Here is a 21,039-nt window from a genome sequence, read left to right on the forward strand (position 1 = left end):
TAAATCTCCATGTTAGGAAGAATTCATCATTTCCATAAGATTCATAGTGAGTATTTTCTGGTCTAAAAAATACCTAAGCTGTCTTTCTGTTGAGTTTTCATTAACTAGGAAAATCAACAAACCTCTACCGGCACTTAGTCTATGTAGGACATCAACATAAACACTGCAGTTATACTATTCTATGAAGTTAATTATTAGCTCATTTTACAGATGAGGAAACTAGAGCACAGAGAATTAAGTAACTTGCCCAACGTCACACAGTTAGTGGCTGAGGCAGATTTGAATCCAGTCAGTATGGCTCTAGGGCCTAATGCTCTAATCACTAAGCAGAGATAGGCAAAGAGGATTAACATTTCTTGAAACTCTTGACCTACCTGATATAATGAACGCATGCGAAAACCAGGTATCCCACATAGAAGGCGAAGAAGGTGAAGAAAGTGAGAACACTGACTTTCACATACACGGATTCTGAGGGAAGAGAAACAACTTTGGTCAGGATGTCCTCCGGAGAAAAGAGAAATATGTTTGGGGCAAGACAGCTTCAAGGGCCCATCTCCATCACGCCCATTCTTTAGTCCTCTAAGATATTTCCATTCAAAGCAGCAAAGCTACTGGAGGTGACCCAGACATTATCCACAAATGGCTGCCTTTCACAGTGATGACTTCCCAGTGGAAGCTGGGAAGGACTTCCTGTATACGACTTCATAATTGAGTTCTCTTTCTTTCTGGAAGAGATTTAAAAAAATGCTTTGATTCTCTCTTCTATCTCTAAGGTAAACATTTAGTTTTCTTATGATGTTTATTGGAAAAGATGACATCAACGTTGAGTTATGTGATTGACTTCCTGACATGGGAATCTCTCCACCGAATCCTAGAGCCAATACTGACTTTTAACGGATGGAACGATGGTCACTTTAATGTTCTTTGTTCGCTGTAGATTCCAGGTCTGGTTCTCCTTTTCTGGTAAAAAAGAAAAAGACACAATGGATCAGATACTTGGTTCTTGGCCTCTCATGTGAACTTTTGTTCAAAAACTGTCCAGAATTAACTCTGGTTGCTGAATTTTTTTTAGTAAGAACTAGAGGAAGGCCTAACCCTAAACCTGCAACCACCTAGTACCCATTTTGGTTCAACTTTCAATCTGGCCTTTGCCAGTGCATTTTGATAACACTAACTGACACAAATGAGACTGCAGCCTCCCTTCTTGAATGAAGAAGGCTTGACCTTCCTCTGATATCCACATGGCTCAACATGCCACAGACATTGGAAGAAAACAACTGCAAAAATAGAAAGCTACCTCGTCTTTTGCTTTGCATTTTTCTAGCCAGTGAGAATTTGTGTTTTCTTATATAGTCATCAAAGGACTCGTGTTCTACCAAAGAACATTGGACACTGGCAAAACTCTAGAGCTCTGTGATTAAGAGATTAAAGAATACACAAGCAGAAATTTCACCTAAATACAAAGGGAACCATGTTACACTCAACAGTAAACACCCTCTGTGTTGATCATATATAGCTCATCAGCTGCTGGGCGACTGTATTTTCAATCAACAGCCTATTCCATTCCCAAGGTACTCCGTGGGTAGTTACCCACAACCATTTGTATTATGCCTAAGAGCTCACACAACCCGTCATTAGGATAAGTTGTCTCACTTTGCTTTCTTACCGTCTTGCAAGATATAATTTTGGCAGCTGGAATTGAGAACTGAATTTTCCTTGTATGTCCTTGTGGAAATGATGACTACTGACAAATATAAGTGGCTCCACTACTGCTGGCTACCAAACCGATCTTAGAAAATGGACCTTGATCTGTTGTACAAAATCATTACTTTATAATAGCAAGTATTTGCTGCATAAAAGGCCAACTGAGTAAATAGACCTCACACGGTCTGAGGGAGCATAAGACTTTCAGAAGAGGCAATGCACTAAGTGACATTTTGTGGTATCAGTAATATCTTTAGATCTATCATCTTCTTCCCTTTAATTTTTCTCAAGTCTCTCAGACTGCCTTGCAAGTCACTGCTGATGACGGTCACTTAGTGGCTACTGGAGGTGGTCAAAAGGGGCCAATGGGATCTTTTGGCTTCCCTTCCATTTCATTAGGTTTTTCTAAGTAGCCAAGTATTCCTCACTATCACTTACCCTGGATGAAGAAAGATCCTCCACAGGCATAATCTTCAGGCTTTATCACAAATACTACGAAGAACTGCTCTCCTGGAAAATCCTTTTTCTGCATAAGATATAACAATCTTATAACCAGGCAGGAAAGATAGAAAGAAGGGAGAAAGTCCATGGCAGTGGGGGTGGGGCCAGAAAGAAAGAGGAAAGAGAAGAAAAGTAAAGTTCACCCCGCCCCAGAGAGGACTTTCACATACCCACGATCTTCTCCAGATTATCCACAATAAAATAATTGTTACATCCAAGGAATTAAAGCGATAGATACACTATTCTAATTTCAATCTATCTTGTGTCCACTTGAGTGCTTAGAACTGTAATAGGCCCCACGTAAAGAATATGTCAACAGCCTACGTTTAACAATTAATATTGTATATTGTTTTTTTAAATCATTAAACTTTATTTTTTAGAGCAGGTTTAAGTTTGCTATATTAAGTTTTTATTATTTAAAAATCTAATGCTAAATGACTTTCCTAAAAGTCACACAGTCAGCTGTTAAGTAACTAATTTAGGTCAAGGAGGCAAAGACTCAAGTGAGGAGACCTGAGTTACAGTCCTGACTTTGACCTTCTGCACGTGTGCTTCTACGTGTCCAGTCGCCTTACCCAAGAATGAATGAGAGCGGATATTTGGGATATCAAATCTGAGGCACTGGAAGGTTAAAGCCTGACTGATAGGAGTTTTCAGGTCTGATACCTACATTATAATTAACCTCTCCTCCTCCTTTGCTTGTTATTCAACAACAGTTTCACTTCTCCTAAGAACAGATCAAATTGTAGGTACCTCAAGTAAGTACCACCTGAAGGCAGGGACAGAATCTCCTTGAAAATTTAGTGACCTGATGGGTGTACACTTTAACTATAAAATTACCATTGAAATGATTTAATGGTAAAATTAAATGCCAAAGGGCAAACTGCTGTACCAATGTGGTCCATATTCCTCTGAACCTATCCATTCCGTCCAGAGTTGAAAGCCTCTTTTGGTTACTGTTATTGGTATAAATTATTAGAATATGTTTAATTGTTGTAAATGGATCAGGTAAACTTTACCCTAAATTGGCATCCTCCAAGGAGCAGACTATAATCTGACCTTACCTCTCTAAGCAATCTGTCAGATCTATGTCCCACAGTTCCCCAAGGGGAGTGGGGCACCTGGCAGAGTAGCATTGTCCACCATCACCCAGGCTTTGGTTCAAGAACAGCTATCTTTGTTTTAAAACCAATCAGAAAGGAAAGAGGTTCAAGGTACACAGTGAATGACCATTCCCTTTTGGATGCTGGTCCACTGGTAACCTGACTGTCAACTGTGCATTGTCATTGACAATGGTGACCAGAGAAGTAATGTCTCACCTGTAGTGTGATGGCAGCTTTCTTGGTCATGGACTGATAGACACCATTAAACTCCACATTGTCATCGAGATCATACACTGGGCACTGTAACGCACATGAGGGATAAAAAAGAAAGCATCACTAAAGTCACACTACACGTACCACACACCCCCTGGGTCACAGAGGAGGAGGTTCCTTACTAAGCCGGAAACCATGAGAAGTTTCCCTCTACAACAGTCATGAAACAGTTTTCCTATAACTTGGTGTCTTGTCCTCTAAAGTTGCTTTGATATAAAGACCACTTTAAATCAAAGAGAAGTGAAAAGATTGTTTTAAAGTATGTCACACCTTTCTCATTTTTTGTTAGCACCTTATGAGACAGAAAGGGCCTAATGTTATAATAAAAATTAAAAAACATAAAACAAATGGTAGATTTCTATTTTTCTTGTGCAGCCCACAACTTGGTCTTCCTTGTTCTTTGTCATGATCCTCTCGCCCTTCCTTCTTCTATTTTGGTGACGAGTCAACTATTCTCTATCTCCCCAAATCAGTGTCTCCAAAGACAGACTGCCCAGTTGTGTGCACGAGACACTGTTTTCATTATTTAGCAGTTTTGCAGGAGACATAGTAAGAGGCTGACATGGTCCCCACCCTTCTCTTTGATTTCTCCTGGGACAACATAATGGTCCACATTGGAAGGTTGACAAGTTATTAAAACTCACCATGACATTCTGGACTGAGACAACAGAACATGGATAAGCCATTTCAGACTCGACTTTAATGATAACTGAGTCCACATCTTCAGGGAATTTGTATAGAAAATACTGAGAATAAGAAAAAGAAAGACATGATTCATAAATATTAAGAAATGTTTAGAGTTACAAACTCAAAACTATTTTCACATGAATAGGATTGTTTCCTCTAATATTAGGCACACAGGTCAGATGTAAAACTCCATTAATTCAGTCAGCCATTTATCTCATACATATTGAGCAACTGCTCCATGCAGAGAGAGAGCCCTGTGCTAGGTACTAGGCAACAAGAACAAGCAGCCATTTCATGCAATGTTGCCGTTCCATTTTCTACGGTATTTCTTTCTCAACTAAACTTTGCTAAACTTCATTCCACTTTCTACTTAAGAAGACCCCTCCAACCCTTTGAATTAGGGATATGTTGGATGTAACATGAGAAAAGGTTTACTTCTGTGTACTCAGTTTGAAATATGAAGCTCCATCTTAAAAAGCAGACAAGCTTGTTCTTCAAGAATCTTAAGCATCTTCCCATAGGCAAGAATTAGCACTAGATCCACCCTTCCTGTAGATGTTTTGCTAAAGAATCTACTTCCTGGATGGAATATGGCTAGATGACATTTAGATTCAAACCCCAAGCCCTCCAGCTGACCCCCTGAAATATGTTCACAATTTAGGGCATGCTGAGATATCTTTAAAAGTATATCTCAAATATCATCAGCATCAGGAAACATTTATAATACAAAGAGGTTACACCATTTACCTACTTAGACTATGGATCTACCAGAAAAATTTATTAACTCTAAGTTTTAAACATATTGCTAATAATGAAGAAAAGGGACTTTTGCCCAATAATTATAAATATGGTAACTGGTTGAGAAGCTTGACATGAAACACATGATTAAGATTTTGAGGAAACTGACAAAAACAACCCCCTATATCTTAGGACTCTAATAAAGCTATCACTTTAAGGGACAGGCAAAACACGTTAAAACTTAATTTTGTATTCCAACATCGTCTTGACTAACCTTATTCTGAGAACCAGAGCAATAAAAATAGGATGGTTTTCAATAATCCAAAGCCTTCTGATGGGGAAAAAATAACCTCAAGATTAAGGAGTGTCCTTAACGCTGCTGTTTGGAAGTCTGTTCACGCCTTGTAACAGATGGCAACACTCCCAAGAACCCACTTCCTTTTGCGCTTTCATTTTGGAGTTTGATTCAAATACATGAAATATGGCTCTTCCACAGGTGAATACTCTGGGATTCCCAAGAGGTGTTTTTGGTTCTTAGGGGATCCCGACTTTGAAGCTCAAGAGCATTACTATGACTACTGTTAGCAATAATGAGCATCATATAAACTCCTATATATTACAGGAGCTGGTTTTGTGCAAGCAGTAGATATCTACTGAAGCCTTACCTCTATGCCAAAATGTTATCAACCTTCCCTATCTTTAAATTACCATAAACCCCAAATAAATGTTTTTGACCCTAGCCTTGATAATCTACATTTTCCAGAAAGAAGCAAATGACAAGTACCCAAAGCAATGGCTGAAATTTAGTCCAAAAATCATCATCTAGGGTCCTGATTACCTGCCCAATTTTTTGTAATCCACTTCTATCTACAAGAATAGAGGTATACAGTGACAGTGAAGGTTGTCGGAGAATGTGCAATAGTTTGGGTGAGTTTATAGGAATAGGAAATCTTTCCTACAGTTGAAGGCTAAAACGGGAACAGTTAATAATAAAGTAAGACTTTCATAGATATCAAAGAATTTCCATTTTGCTTTATTAGTTTGTTCTATTTACTCTAGTTTGGGGTTTATATACAAAATACTTAGGCTTTAATATTTACATAATTTTTTAAAATAAAAGGAAGCCATTTTTAGTCTACAAACTGGAAGTGCATTATGACATTCAGTATATCATATTTATTCTAGCTCTGCACAGGACTGTGAGACTGGCCTCTTTCTGTAGTTGGAGTACAAGTTTTTTCCTCCCTTTCTAGATATCTCCCATTGCACCTAGCAACCAGTGCTTTCAAATATTTCACGAATTAAGTGGCCAATAAATGTTAAGGGCATGTTTTGTATGTGGGACGCTGCCACACCATGGCTTGATGAGCAGTGTGTAGGTCCATGCCTGGGATCTGAACCTGCAAACCCTGGGCTGCCTAAGTGGAGCACGCAAACTTAACTACTACGCCAGCAGGCCAGTGCCCCTGTTCTCTCTTTATGACAGGAGAAACTAACTTATTCCACACATAACACTAAAAATTAATATCTGTCTTATTTTTATTGTATTTGCAGATCAATTAAATATTTGTATATCTGTTTATAGAGTTGGCTTTCCACTCCCTGTTCCCCCACTTCCATCCCGATTATAAGGTCCATGAGGGCAGAAGTTGCTCATCTCTCTTCTTCATCCTTCTATCCTCAGCACCTGGTACAGTCTAAAACTGTACTTGGTACATAGTAGGCACACGATTTGTTAAATGAAAGTTGAGCCAACAAACACCTACAAACTAATGTCATGCCTCCCACTTCACACCAATTAAGGTGATAAGGTTAAATACATGCTGTGTCCAAAATCCCAGTAACATGAGCTAACAGTCCAAAAATACAAATATATCTCAAGTTGTGAAAGATCCAGGTCAACACCACGTGCTGACTCTACCTGTTACCATGGTTTCTTTGGGTGACACCTACAGGGAGACTCAGGATAACCTTGGAGTTCTTCACTTACCTGAGGTTGAGAGGGGCTGGCGGTGAAGTGAAAGGCAACATTCGTCCTGAGAAATGTAAGTGGGAGAGCAGAAAGGAGGAAAAGAGAGAGAAAAGCATAAGTTAGCATGTAAAAAATATTTATTTATAAGAAAACCATCTTGAACTAGACACAAGGAGAGCCTTTCCCTTTGTGAAGGGAGTTCTGGTTCCATCAAACTGACAAAGTAAACTGCATGGGGACTTGGTGATTTCAGTTCCCAAGAATGATCAAATTGGGGAGGGGATCAATTTTATGTCTTTGTATACCCATGAAGTCACACCTATAAAAGTAAGTACTTTGTTTACTTTTGTAGACACTTTTGCCTTTGGATTCACTTAAGATGTTACAGGGTTTAGTTGTCAGAAGTGGGCTAAAAGAGAGGAAAAGAAAGTTTGAGGTCCTTTTGGATATTGTAGGTAACAAATCAAAATGTTTGTTTGTTTGTTTGTTTGTTTTGCTGAGGAAGATTTGCCCTGAGCTTATATCTGTTGCCAATCTTCCTCTATTTTTTTTTAATGTGAGTCACTGCCACAGCACAGCCACTGACAGATGAGTGGTGTAGTTCCATGCCTGGGAACTGAACACAGGCCACTGCAGTGGAGCATGCTAAACTTAACTGCTAGGCCATTGAGGTTGGCCCTCAAAATAATTTTGATGTATCCATGGCAAAAGATCATTTTTTTAAAAACATGGTGAATAGATAATCACCATGGGAGGGTCCTTAGGGACAGGAGTATGCTCTTCCTGCCCCCAAGCACCTCCCCAATTGCCTGCCACGCCAGCTGAAATTCTTCTTCAAGACTGTGTCCTCTTTGGGTTAGGCACTGCCTTCTAAGGGACTCCATTAAAATGCAAATACCACCAAAAGAACAAAATAAGTTATTTTTTTCTCCAATTAGTAATTTACTGTGAATTATTTATTAGATGTTTTTATCCTTCTGTGAAAGACAGCACGACCCAGCACTGAGGAAAGGACAGTGTGAGGAGCATGCAGGGAGCATCGGTTTGCAGCACAGAGTGCTGTCTGGAATGAACATATGTGAAACAGCCAGAGGCTGGAAAACACAAAGACAAATGTGGTCTTCTCTATGGGTTTCTAAGGACTCTTATGCTCCTTCTGGCTCATGACTCATCTGTAGCTGTGAAGATCATTCATATAAGCCCACTGTGCTCTCAAGGTCCACACCTGGGAATGGCACGCCCCCACCCCTCCAATGTGGCTGCATTTCTGGGACCCTGAACCTGAACTTCTTCTCTGGTCTCTCCCCAGCTTCATCCTCTGGTGCTCTCTAAAGGGTCTTTCTCTCCACTCCTAATTTTCCTTTTATAAAAGTTAAGCAGTTTAAAAAATTTGTATTAAAAACTCCTTTGGAAAGGGCATGTCAGGACATTTAAGCAAGAAGTTTATAATTGGAGGTGTTGTTTAGAAGTCATAAAATTTGAGCACTATTTCTGAAGGTAATGACCAACAATTTAGGCTGTCGGTGGACTAGGTTCAGAATTTAGTAATGGATGTAATTTTTACATGTCCGCTCTCAACAGAAATCATCCATCAGTGTCAGGGTTTGGCTCTGTTAAAGCACAGTTGAAAACTTGTGGCCTTAAGTCACCTAAAGAAGCTAAAGTCTGTGTCAAACCCTGTTGTGTGTGTGCTCCTGAGATCCCACAGCCAGAGGCAGGCCCTGAGGTGCTGTGTGTGGCTGGGCAACACCCTCTCAGCAGTGTGGGGAATGTCATCTGCTGTTACCAGGGCAACATGGGGCCTTCAATCCTGTTCGTTGCCAGGTCAGGGGAATGAAAAGGACACTGATTTTCTTGGCTAGCAACAGAAAGCATGAAATTTCCAGAAGCAACCAATTTTCTTTGGCCTGAAATTTGTTTTTTATTTCTCCCCTCTCATATAAATTCCAACTGTAACATTGAGTGTATGGACATCAATATGAATTTTCTGGGTTTTTTTTCACCTTGTTCTTTATGGTTTCTTTACTAGCACAACACTTACAAACTTTGAAAACATATTGTTTTCTTTAGACTATCACATTAAGTCCTCTCTTTCTCATAGAGTCAACAGTGTGTGCAAAATAAACATTGTGTCTGTTACAAATGAAACTTAGTGCTTCCTTCCCCATAGGCCCTGACAGAGGTGGGGAAGGTTTATTTTATCAAGGGTCATTCACCAATAGAACATAGCGAATTAAGACTCACATACACGTTTAGTTTTAAAAAAAGCAGTAGAGGGCCAGCCTGGTGGCGCAGTGGTTAAGTGTGCACGTTCTGCTTTGGTGGCCCAGGGTTTGCTCGTTCAGATCCCGAGTGTGGATGTGGCATCACTTGGCAAGCCATGCTGTGATAGGCATCCCACATATAAAGTAGAGGAAGATGGGCACGGATGTGAGCTCAGGGCTAATCTTCCTCAGCAAAAAGAGGAGGATTGGCAGCAGATGTTAGCTCAGGGCTAATCTTCCTCAAAAAAAAAAGTATAAAATTTCCAACTTATTTGTTTTTAAAAAATTAAACACAGGAAACAAATGTTTATTCAATAAATAAGAAAAACTAAAAACGGACTTTGTTTCCTTGTTTTGGCTAGTTTGAGGGAGAGAGGAAGAGAAAACGAACAGATGAAGTCAAGAGAGGTGGATGTGCAGATAGGGAGACAGAAGAAGAGGAGAAGAGGGGCCCCAAGGTAGAGAAAGGAGAAACACATACGGAGTAATCAAACAGAAGAAAAACAAAAAGGGGATGGGAAGAAAGGATAAGTGGGAAGAGAAGCAGGGACAAAAGCCAAGTCATTTTTGAGGTGAGTACCAGAGAGGACTGTGAGATTCATGACACCTTACTCATCTTGTGATACAAGCCCCTAGCCCAGAGCACAGGGGGCGGTCAAAACCTCCACTTGTTTGTTGAAGGAAATCATACCCTATTATTCATTTGTACTATGGACTTCAGAACAGCATTCCCTGTTATCTGCTTACTGCCATCTGTCATGAACACCATTCATGAATCCTCACCCTTCTACCAACCCTCTTGTCTCGGTAACCCATCACCTCATTGCTCTGGTCTAAGTATAAACTCTGCGCATGCGCTAAGTCCTATCCTTTCTTCCCTTCTCTGAGATTTCGCTTCTCCGAAATTCAACCCTCTTATAAATTATCTGCCTTTCTACCCCTTGGTTTATAAATACACTCTATTTGCAACCATTTTCAAAATAAATAACAAACAAAAACGCCCCAATAAAATTCCTCCCTTTTCAATGTATTTCCCTCCTTTGATGTCATTCTATATCCTCTCTCTCCTTCACAGACCAGCTGCTTAAAAGAGCCTTCTGCTCTCATCTCTCATTCTCTCTTTCCTCTCCCTACTGCTATCAGGAGTCTTTTCCCACCATCCCTCGGAAGTTGCCTTTGCTAAGGGTAACAGTCACCTCCTAACTGCTAAATCCCGTGACTTAATCCTCAACTTTCTTTATCTCTCTCTGACATCTGACACCAACAACCACTCCTTCTGTCTTGACATTCTTTCCTCCCTTGGGCTCTGTGGCACCCACCTTCCTGGGTTTCCTCCCACACACCTGGCTATGCCTTCTCAGCTTCTTTTGATAGGCCCCGTTTCTCAGACCATCCCTTACATGAGAATGTAACCCACGGTCCTGTTCTTGATCTCCTCGTTTTCCTAGGCCACATACATTTATATATATAAATATTGTATTCAATTGCCATGAAAATCCCAATTATGTGTATCTTCAGTTGTCCCCCAAACCCACAAAAATGCCAGTGAATCTCAAGTCTCCACGTCCAGCCCAGGCTCTCTGCTGAGCGCCAGCCACAGAAGAGTAGTTATCTGCTGGTCTTCTGCACTTGACTGTCCCTCAAACTCCACACAATCAAAATGGAAGGTACCATTATTGTCCTGATCCTGACCCACTGCTCTCTTTGTCAGTAAACCTCACTAGACTTCTGACATCAATGTCAGAGTCATCTTGGTCTCTTCCCTTTTTGTCAACTTCTGCATTTGACTGGTCACCAAGTCTCACTGATTCTTTTAGCGTAAAAGTACCCCTGGCACCTGCTCCGACCTGAAGCCACCTTTGCCCAATATAGCATCTAATAAGAAAAAAATTGGAAAGTAATGTAAGTCATTACTGTCATCTACCCCTAAATACCAAAGGGTGATTACATAGCGTGACACATGGTAAAATAGTCTAAAAGCCTCTTCACTCATCCATTTCCTCAAAAAATTGACCACTTTTCACAGCCTGGTAGCTAAGCTAGCTCACTCAAAACTGTGTCTCAAAACAAAGATTCAAGGTCCCCTGTTAGAGGGCTAGAGGAGGGTTGAAGGCTGCAAGCACTCCTGTAGGACTATATTTTTGATTCTGCTACATGTATTTTTCGAATTTGCGAAGTATCCCCACATGTATTACTTGACTCTGTTTCTCCCTTAAACTTTGCTGCTGCCATAATACATGATCAGGCCCTAACCATTTTTTATCCTTCTCTATTCAAATAACTTTACCTTTGACTATTTGCCTCTCCCCTCTCCTCTCTCCAGTTCATCTTCCACACTGCCACTAAAGTCACCTCTAAACATCAGATCTGCTCATGTTATTCTGTTACTTAAAATCCTTTAGTGGCTCCCATAACCTGAAAGGTGAAGTCTGAGCTCCCTGGTGCAGTGTATAAGATCTCAGAGAGGAAGGATTGGGTCCCGCCTGGTCTTCCGCCCTATTTCCTGTAACTGTGCCTTGGGCACCATGTGGACCAGCCTTCTGAAGCGCTTCTACTCAGTCTGCTGTCTGTAACTCAGTCCTCTCTCCTGGGCATCATACAGGTATATATCCAACACTCCACTGGCCATCTGCACTTCAGGTTCAACATGGCCCAAAGTGAACTTTTCATCTCTTCCCTCTCTCCTCAAAATTCTCCTTTTCTCTTAATGGTACTACCATCTACAAGTTAGACGGTCATCCTTGACTCTCCCATTTCTCTTACTGCTCATATCCAATCGAGTTTTGTCAATTTCACCTTCATCACTTTCATTCTTCAATTTATCTCATTATTTATCTTGATTACTGCATCAGCCTTCTAATTTCTCCGCATCCAATCTTGTCCTCTTCAAATCCATTCTCCACGCAACTATCATAATTTAGACAATGCCTAAATTTTTTTAACAACTTTTCCAATCTCCTTCTACCCCATGATCAGGCGGCTGCCTGCTGCTACAGCCTCCTGCTCTTCCCTGTCTGCAACTTCACACTCTGCAACATTGACACCAGGGCGCTGGAGTTTGGGAAAATGAGTGCTGGTAAAGCTAAGTGGAGGTGGGTGGGGGAGAGTTAGATGGCAGTGAGCAATACTTTAGGGCAGAATTTTATTTTTAAAGCTAAATTTAAAGAAATAAATGCTTCCTGGAATTGAGAAACATATTTTGGGACAAAATAAAAATTGGGAGGACATTTTTAAACAGAAAGTAGGAATAGCATGTTATAGTGGGAAGAGCTCAGAATTGGGAGTCAGAAGTAGAATCTAGTCTTGATTTTATCCTCTCCTAGCTCTGTGAGTTTGGACAAATTACTTGAGCTCTCTGAGCATCAGTTTTCTCATCTGTAAAAATGAGGTGAATGGATTCAATTTCCAAAGATCTTTCCATTCCTAAAATTTATGATTCTGGAAAAAAAATTCCTAGAACATATTTCATGTATCTTCTAATCTGCCACTCAAAAACATACAACAGAAACTACAATGTTAGGAATTCTGAGTTAATTCTTCAGTGTTTCTCTCAATACCTAGAGTCCCGATCTTACCACCATTCTCAGCTCCTACTCATTACCATCATCCTCTGGATTTCTGGGTCACCAGCAAGGCTGGTGTGGGACAACCCAGAGCCAGGGAGGAAGAGACACATATATCTCAGTTACCATCGCTTCTCAGGCTTATCTTATTCTCATAAAAGCCCTGGTATCTGCGTGCATTGAAATGATCTGGATGTCTGGTTGCTGAGGTCAGGTCACATTGTAAGGGGTGGAAACAGAAAACAATGTGAGGGAACAGATTTGCAGTTTCCCCAGCACACACATCATTCATTAACACTTACACAGAGTTGTGACCTTATGACTTCAGTTTCACAGAATTCATTTCTCCAAAGGGTCTAATTAGCCTCACAGAAAATGGCTCTAGAATTTAAGTACACTGTCACCAAGTGACAGTGACAGGTCAAAGACACAGAAACCAAACAGTGAAGGCAAGGCTTCTCCAAAGTTCAAACCGCACCCTGTTCAAATAATGTGCTGCCGCCTCCTTCAAAGGTATAACCATGAATTCCCATATTGCTTAACGTCATAAATAGATTTAACTGTTAAAACAAACGTAAGCACCATATTTAGAAATTGCTTAAGTGTAGTGGTCCTTAACTCCGGCTACACGTTAGAATTGTCTAGGAAACTCTAGAAAATATACACTAATGCTCAAATCTTCCTCCTAGGACTCTCGCTTAATTGATCTGGGGGGATCTTATCCACCAGAGAATTTTTTCCTGCCTTTTTTTTGTGTGTGTGTGGTGGGGAGAAGTGTCATTCTTTGTTCTTGAAATTATCATGTCACCTTTTTCTACAACGAAATTAATGGAGAAACTTGGAAAAACAATGCTGTGACTACTTCTCCATCCTTCATTCCATTCATTCATGTATCTGTCCATCTGTCTCTATGAGTATAGCACTGTCAAGGGGTATTGAGAAGACCAAGACAAATATTTGATTCCTATTAGTAATTCCATTGGCTACAGACTTCTTTACAAACTGCCTTAGAAAATTTAAGGGGAGCTTTATAATAGAACAGAACATTCTGATCAGAAAAATAAGCTGTAAAAAAGTAATATATACTATTTTTAAATACATATTCTGACTTTTAAAAAATTAATCTTTTCATTGGAATATAACAAACATACAGAAACGTGCACAAGTCATAAGTATACATCCAAATGAATTCTCACCAGGTAAACATAACTATGTATTTTCCCTTTTCTCCCCAAAGATACCATTTTCCTGACTTTTAACATTATCGAATAGTTCTGCCTGTTTTTAAACTTTATATAAATGGAATCAAACAGTACGTGCACTTTTTGTCTGGCTTCTGTTGCTCAACATTGTGTTTGTGAGATTTATCTATGTTGTTAGGTGTAGTAACAGTTTGTCCATTTTTACTGTTGTGTAGTATTCCATTGAATGAATACTACAATTACATATGTAGGTGTTGGGTATACAGCTAGCAGTGGAACTGCATTCATTGTCAGTCCTTTCAAATTACAACAATTTGGTAGTTATAGTGGAATCTCATCATCATTTAATTTGCATTTATGATAGAGAAGGAGGTTGTGTTTTGGGAGCATTTGAATAGCTTCTTTGGTGAAGTGTCTGTTCAAGCCTCTTGCCTATTTTTTTTTTTTAAAGATTGACATCTGAGCTAAGATCTGTTGCCAATCTTCTTTTTTTTCCTTCTTCTTCTTCTCCCCAAAGCCCCCCAGTACATAGTTGTATATTCTAGTTGTGAGTGACTCTGGTTGTGCTATGTGGGACACCGTCTCAGCATGGCCTGATGAGCAGTGCCATGTCTGTGCCCAGGATCCAAACGGCAAATCCCTGGGCCGCTAAAGCAGAGCACGTGAACTTAACCACTCGGCCACGGGGCCGGCCCCCTTGCCTATTTTTTTTTAATGGGCTTGCCTGTCTTTTTCATTTTTTAAAAAACAAGAGTAAAAATAATACTAGTCATTTCAAATAATTGACTTGTGGTTTGGTTCATTTTGTCCATTGTTGATTTGTTTTCTATTTCATTGCTTTGTGCTATTTTAATTTCTTTTACTTTCCTTGAGCTTTATTTTCATTTCTTTTTCTAACTTCTTAAAATGAATGCTTAACACACTGATTTGCAGCCATTTTTCTTTTCCAATATATCCATTTAAAGCTATACATTTTCCTCTAAGCGGTGCTTTAGTTGCATCCCAGAAGTTTGGATATGTCATATTTCCATATCATTTGTTCAAAATATTTTCTAATTATTTTCCTTGGATTTCTTCTTTGACTCATATTTATTTAGAAGTAGACTACTTAATTTCCAAACATTTGGGGATTTTCTAGATATCATTTTGAAGTTGATTTCTATCTGAAGTCCATATACAGCATTTCAGTCCTTGGAAATTTATCAAGATATGCATTAGAATTTGGCAATTTTGGTAAATGCTGCATATGAACTTGGAAAGATTAGGCATTCTATCAATTTTGAGATGCAGTTTTCTAAATATATTAATTAGTTCAAGTTTGTTAATAATGTTGATCTGCTCTTTCATATCAGGTGTTGGCCAACTTTTTCTTAAAGGGCCAGACAGTAAATATTTTAGGCTTGCAGGCCATAATGTCTCTGTCTCAACTTCTCAACTTTGCCACTGTAGCACGAAAGCTGCCATAGACAACATGTAAATGAACGGACAGGGCTGTGTTCCAAAAAACTTTATTTACCTAAAACAGTGGCCACCCTATGAGCCATAGTTTGTCAATGCCTGTTCTACTTATTTACTGTATACAGCATATGTATTTAAAATTTTTGGTCTTGTTCTTATTCTTATTCTTTCAGCTATAGAGAAGTCACCCACAAATGTTGTGGATTTGTCCTGTTGTCCTTTTCATTCTGCAATTCTTGCTTTGTATATTTTGAAGTGATGATACTAAGTGCATACAAATTTAGAGTTTAAATTTGTGTCTTGGTAGCAAATGATTCTTTAAGAAATATGAAATATCCTCTATCTCTAATAATGCTTCTTGCACTCAGAACTATCTTGTATAATATTGATATACTATACCAACTTTCTTTTGGTTAGTGACGGTATGGTATTTCTTTTACTATCTTTTTATTTACAACATTTATATGTTCTTTTATTTAAGGTTATACTCTTGTAAGCAACATATATTTAGTTTTCTTTTTTCTAAATCCCATTTGACATTCTTAGTCTTTTACTTGGCATATCTGAGTCCATTTATTGGATATATTTACCCATTTCATTGGGTAAATATAAACATGGATTCCCCTTCTGAGACTCTTCTGTCTCTGTCTCAAAGTTCTGGAGAGAAGTCCAGGTCACAGGATATTTTCTCAAGTATAGTTTCTGCTCCTGAGATTTCCTCACTTTTTGCCTCAGAAAACATATTTGCTCTAGTGAAGCTGAGTCTGGATCTGTTGGCACACAGACTCGTACACACCTGTGTACCAGTCCCCACCCTGAGCAGTGCCCAGACTCACAGGCTCCAAGATTCTTGCCCATAAGAAGCCAGAGCCCACAGAAGGGTGGGTGATAGTGGGAATAGTAGTCAAGAACTTGCCTGTTTTTCTTATTGATTTGTAGGAGTTCGTTATATATTCTGCATATGAGCCCTTTGTCAGTTACGTGTGTTGGAAATATATTCTCCTAGTCTATGGCTTGTCTTTTTGTTCTCTTAATGATGCCATCTGATAGGTACAATTTCTAATTCTAATGTAACAAACTTAACAATATTTTCTTTTAAAATTTATTTAAAACACTGAGAAGAGAGGAAATGGTTTGAACCCTTGAGAAGCCTTGAGTTTAGAGTAGGGTAAAACAGAAGTTTATGGTCTTATTAAGGAATAACTTTAGGATTTCTGCTTAAACTTTCACACAGATTTACACAATATTTTATAAGAGTAACCTCTGGGAGAGAGCAGATCCCTTGGAGACAATGCCCCCAACTGCACTTATTATACTCCAGGTCTGATATAAACAATTTGAGATGATATATCCCAACTGATTTGGCTTCAAAGGATGGTCGTGCAAGGAGGAGGAGGAAATGGTCATTAGTTCTTGCAAAGGACAAAGCTGCATTACATATTATTTTCTACCTTGCTACATTCCTAACCTGGAAGGAGAAAACTGGAAGAGAAACAAGGATAGGAAAAACAGCTTCAGGTTTTCCTTCAAACAAAAACAAAACTTCCCTCAGGAGAGTGGCACTGGTGAGTAATACAAAAGAACGCAGTCGCCAGTGCCTCTGGCCTGGACTACAGGCAGGACAGGGCCCTCCCAGAGACCCCCGGAACAGATACACTGGTGAGGTCACAGCACTTCCACTCTGCACTTCCACCTTTCTGTGGCACAGAAAATATAAGGCCCTGCTGCCAGCAGGAGAGTTCAGAAGGTGGTGAGATAATAAGCCAAGCGGATAATCTCCTTCCTGAGTGACGATCTGGAAGGGGGAAGCTGGGTGGAGCATGCACAGCACAGGAAGAGCAGATGAACAGAGAAGGGCCACAAGGAGTCCTGCTTACTGCAGCTGGAAGTGCTTGATCTCGGTAACCAGCAGTTTGTAGTGGGCACCCAGGGGTGCCATGGAGGCTACGTCTACAAACATCAGCTGCTCCAGCGGTCCTGTTTCGTTGGTGGCTTCTGAGGGACATAAGGTGCGGCTCACTTCCTGGTAGTTGTATCTCCTCTGATACCTGTAGCAGTCAATGGAGGGGAAACCCAGCAAGAACAAGAACGAGATTCAGTGAACCGGCAGGGAAGGCAGCCTGTCTCATTTCACCTCTCCCCAAACTTGATTTCAAGTCCTTAAAAATTTCAGTTTTGAATTTCAGACTGGACCTATTGATAGTGATTTCACAGCTAGTGTTTTTAGCATAGGGTTGTGTGACATAATAACAGGGATGTGAGGACTGTTCAGGGCTGGCCAGTTCACTCAGCCATGTCTACATTACACTAAACCATCCGCCTAATTCAATGAGGAAAAAATGTCAGATTTTGAAGGGGAAACTGTCTTGATAAAACAACCAGTTGATTCCATTTTTCCACGCTTTAAGCTTTTGTTAAATGGGACATAAAAAGTCCCAGAGTCCAAGTCAAGGCTATCAGAGTCAGTATTTCAATCCCTAAATTCCTCAACCTCTAAAAATGATTTAGCATCAGATGATGTGCCCACGCCTGAATGCCTCCTGGGTTTTTGTTATCAGTGCTACAGTGCCTTATAGAGTACTCCCTGAGACAATAGAAACTCCCTGAGGGTAGGGACTTTGATGGTTTTTTTTTCTTCCCATTGCGGTTCCCTAGTATCTAGCACTTAGTAGTGCTCAATAAATATTATGAAATGAAGAATGCACACTCGGTAGGCATTTTGAAGTATAGCGGAGGTGTTGCTCATTTAAGTGGACTGCTGGGCCTAGTCTTGTCCTCAGTGGATGCTCCACTAACCGACCTAGAGCTACAGAACGTTCTGGATAGAATTAAAATGCTAGAAGTTCTTCCAGGTGTTACAAATCTAGGCAGAGTGCTTATCTGAACTTCCAAGAGGATGGAAATTAAACAGAGCTGAACAGTCAGGGTATGCACCATGTCCACTGTTTGCACCTAGCATGCATAATATGTCAACATTTCAAATGTCTGATCTCTCACTAGGGAAAAAACCAATTAAGGTCTAGGACATTGAAAGAAACCAAATGTAGTGAAGTTGTCTGGGAAAGATCCACTTACAGTCCTTGGAAGAGCAGAGGAACCTGCCAGGACAGCACCTCTTTCTGTTGGCGAACCACAACGAGGACTGGGTAATCGAGGTTCTCCGAGGAGCTGTTCACATACACCCGCACGGCGATGACCTGTGAGCAGGACAGAGAGAGAAGTAATGCAAATCACACATGCACACGCACAGACATCACAGCTGCCATCTGAAGCTCTGAAAAACTTGAATTTCTCACATTTGCTTCTGACCATAGATAATCCGAAGGCCCCACCTGTCTTTTCCTCATTTATGTTGTAAGCACAGTGGGTCTCAACCTTGATCACACGCTGAAATCACCAGGGGAGATTTTTAAAAACTGACGCCTGGGTCCAGCCCACCGAAATTCTGATTGAAGTGGTCTTGGGAAAGCCAAGTTACGGAGGCTTCAAGGCAGGCTGAGGAGTTTGGACTGGGCATCAACACAAGATTTTGAGAATAAGGCCAGAACAGAAAAAGAAAGACACTGATGTGCTTCTCTTCTTATTTGAATCAAAACACTAAAGATAAAAATATCTTACAAAGAAGAGAAAAAGACCTACAAACGCCTCAATTGCTGACAAACTTTAATTTCAGTTTAGAGAAACATTCTGTGCTTCAAACCAAAATGCTCTTGCCATGTTTTATGAAAGCCTAGCAGACGGCCTGATGCTCCTCCAGCCACAGGTCCGTTGGGGCTGAGGAATCCTCTCTTTGTCCTGCTCCAAGGCCTACATCAAGCCGACACAAAATGCTTTTTTATAGCAGCAGCTCCATGGCTCCTTCTGAATATACATGTCAACCCAAGGATTTAATACTATCATGACTGTTTTAAAGACAGGAGATTGAACTGTGGCCGTGGATCTAGATGGTTTTGGTGCTTTCCTTCAGTTTTTATAATACCATAGACAACATGCAAAGAGCAAAATAGAAAAAAGCAAGGTAAAAAAAAGAAAAAGTAAAATTTGACCTTTCATATGAGATTCCCTCCCACCCCCGCCAATGAATTAAAGCCTTATTGTTCTTTTGAAAACTCTCTTATTAGGGGAAGAAATGAACAGGAAATTCTTGCAGTTGAACTCTGGAGATCCATCACATGTTCAAAACAGAAGCTGAGAGGAAACAGAATAGCATGGATAGCACACGTTACCATTTGGTTTTCTTATATTATTCTCCTTGATTAAGCCACTTTGCTTTTTTAACGTTAACACAGTCCAAAGTAATTTACTAATTTGATAAGAAGTGCTTGCTCAGGAAGGGAGCATTTTTTCATGCCCACACTCTACAAGTTTCCATGGAAATTATGCTCCAGCTGAAAATTGCCGAAACCCTATCTCTCGTGCAGATCTCTTTCTACAGCTCCGGATGATCCACAGGCACCTAAACTCAACCTGTCTGCGATGGAACCTATCACTCCCTTCACCCCTGACTTGAATTTCTTCTGAATTCCTTTGCTTGTCGAACGGCTTCACCAGGTAGCCATTCATCACGCCTCAAACTTGAGAGTCATCCTTGACTCCCGCTTCTGTATCTTCCTCAGTCAACAGGTCGTCAACTCTGATAATTCTTTCTCCTTCACACTCTCCACACCCAGAGCCTCCCTTCCAGCCCCAATGACATTCTCATAGTCCAGTCCTTTCTCACAGTGACGCTCGTTGACAGCACCTTATCCACTCTTCTAATCCCCAGGGTATGCCCGCTCCAATGCCAGTTTCATCTTGGTGTTCTCCTCTGAAAAGGTCTTCAGTAGTTCTGGGAATTTTCAGATTTACCCCAAAGTAATGAGAATGGTATAATGAATCTTCATGTACTCATCATCCAGCTTTGATAATTATTAACAAATGTACCACTTTATTCATTTATACCTTCTATTTCACACACACAGTCTTACTTGATTATTTTAAAGTAAACACTAAAGACAATATCATTTTTTCTGTAAATAGTTCAATCCATATATATCTTTAAGAGATAAAGCCTCCTCTTTTTAACATCAACACATTACCATTATCACAGTTAATGAAATTAATAATTATTTAAAATTATTCGATATCCACAGTGTTTGAACATCTTCATTTGTTTCAAAAATGGTGGGGGTTTTTTTTCCAGTTTTAAAAAAAAAATTGGGGTACAAAATTTGAGGAGACGCTTGGTGGGCTCCTGGATAGCTTTAGAATGGAAGTTGGTCACCAGAAAGACCAAGCCAGGATTAGAAGCTTGGAACTTTCAGCTCCACACCCTATCCTCCGGGAAGGGGACAGGAGGTGGAGATTGAGTTAATTGATGCGGGGTCGGTGAGCCGAGAGGTTGAAAGAAAGATTTCTTGGACTCTCAAGATCTGGCAGTAGTGCTCTTTTTATTTAGAGAGTAGTGTGGAATAGCACGGGGACAGGACCCATGGGCAGGCAGAGCTGGTGCGTGGGGACAGGACCCACAGGCAGTCAGAGCTCCTGCTGCTGCCCTGAGTTGAGGGTTAGGGATAATTTTATAGGGCATGGGTA

At 40.2% G+C, this 21,039-nt stretch overlaps 1 protein-coding gene across 10 annotated transcripts in view; it reads right to left on the reverse strand.

The window, feature by feature from the left end:
* Positions 1-21,039, reverse strand: part of SIDT1 (SID1 transmembrane family member 1) — a 102,785-nt gene that overhangs the window by 47,363 nt on the left and 34,383 nt on the right. For all 10 annotated transcript variants that reach the window (XR_011528957.1, XR_011528954.1, XR_011528956.1 and 7 more), the window contains exons 2-9: positions 18,541-18,662; positions 17,343-17,513; positions 6,997-7,042; positions 4,226-4,327; positions 3,525-3,608; positions 2,143-2,230; positions 889-960; positions 375-468 (exon numbers count right to left, since the gene is read on the reverse strand). Coding sequence is in view for 4 of the 10 variants with exons in the window: in XM_070581934.1 (XP_070438035.1) it covers positions 375-468; positions 889-960; positions 2,143-2,230; positions 3,525-3,608; positions 4,226-4,327; positions 6,997-7,042; positions 17,343-17,513; positions 18,541-18,662 (779 nt within the window). In the remaining 6 variants the exon portion in view is untranslated. The remainder of the gene's footprint in view (positions 1-374; positions 469-888; positions 961-2,142; positions 2,231-3,524; positions 3,609-4,225; positions 4,328-6,996; positions 7,043-17,342; positions 17,514-18,540; positions 18,663-21,039) is intronic.

The sequence above is a fragment of the Equus przewalskii genome, chromosome 18 (assembly GCF_037783145.1).
Source record: "Equus przewalskii isolate Varuska chromosome 18, EquPr2, whole genome shotgun sequence".
In the NCBI taxonomy this organism is placed as follows: domain Eukaryota; kingdom Metazoa; phylum Chordata; class Mammalia; order Perissodactyla; family Equidae; genus Equus; species Equus przewalskii.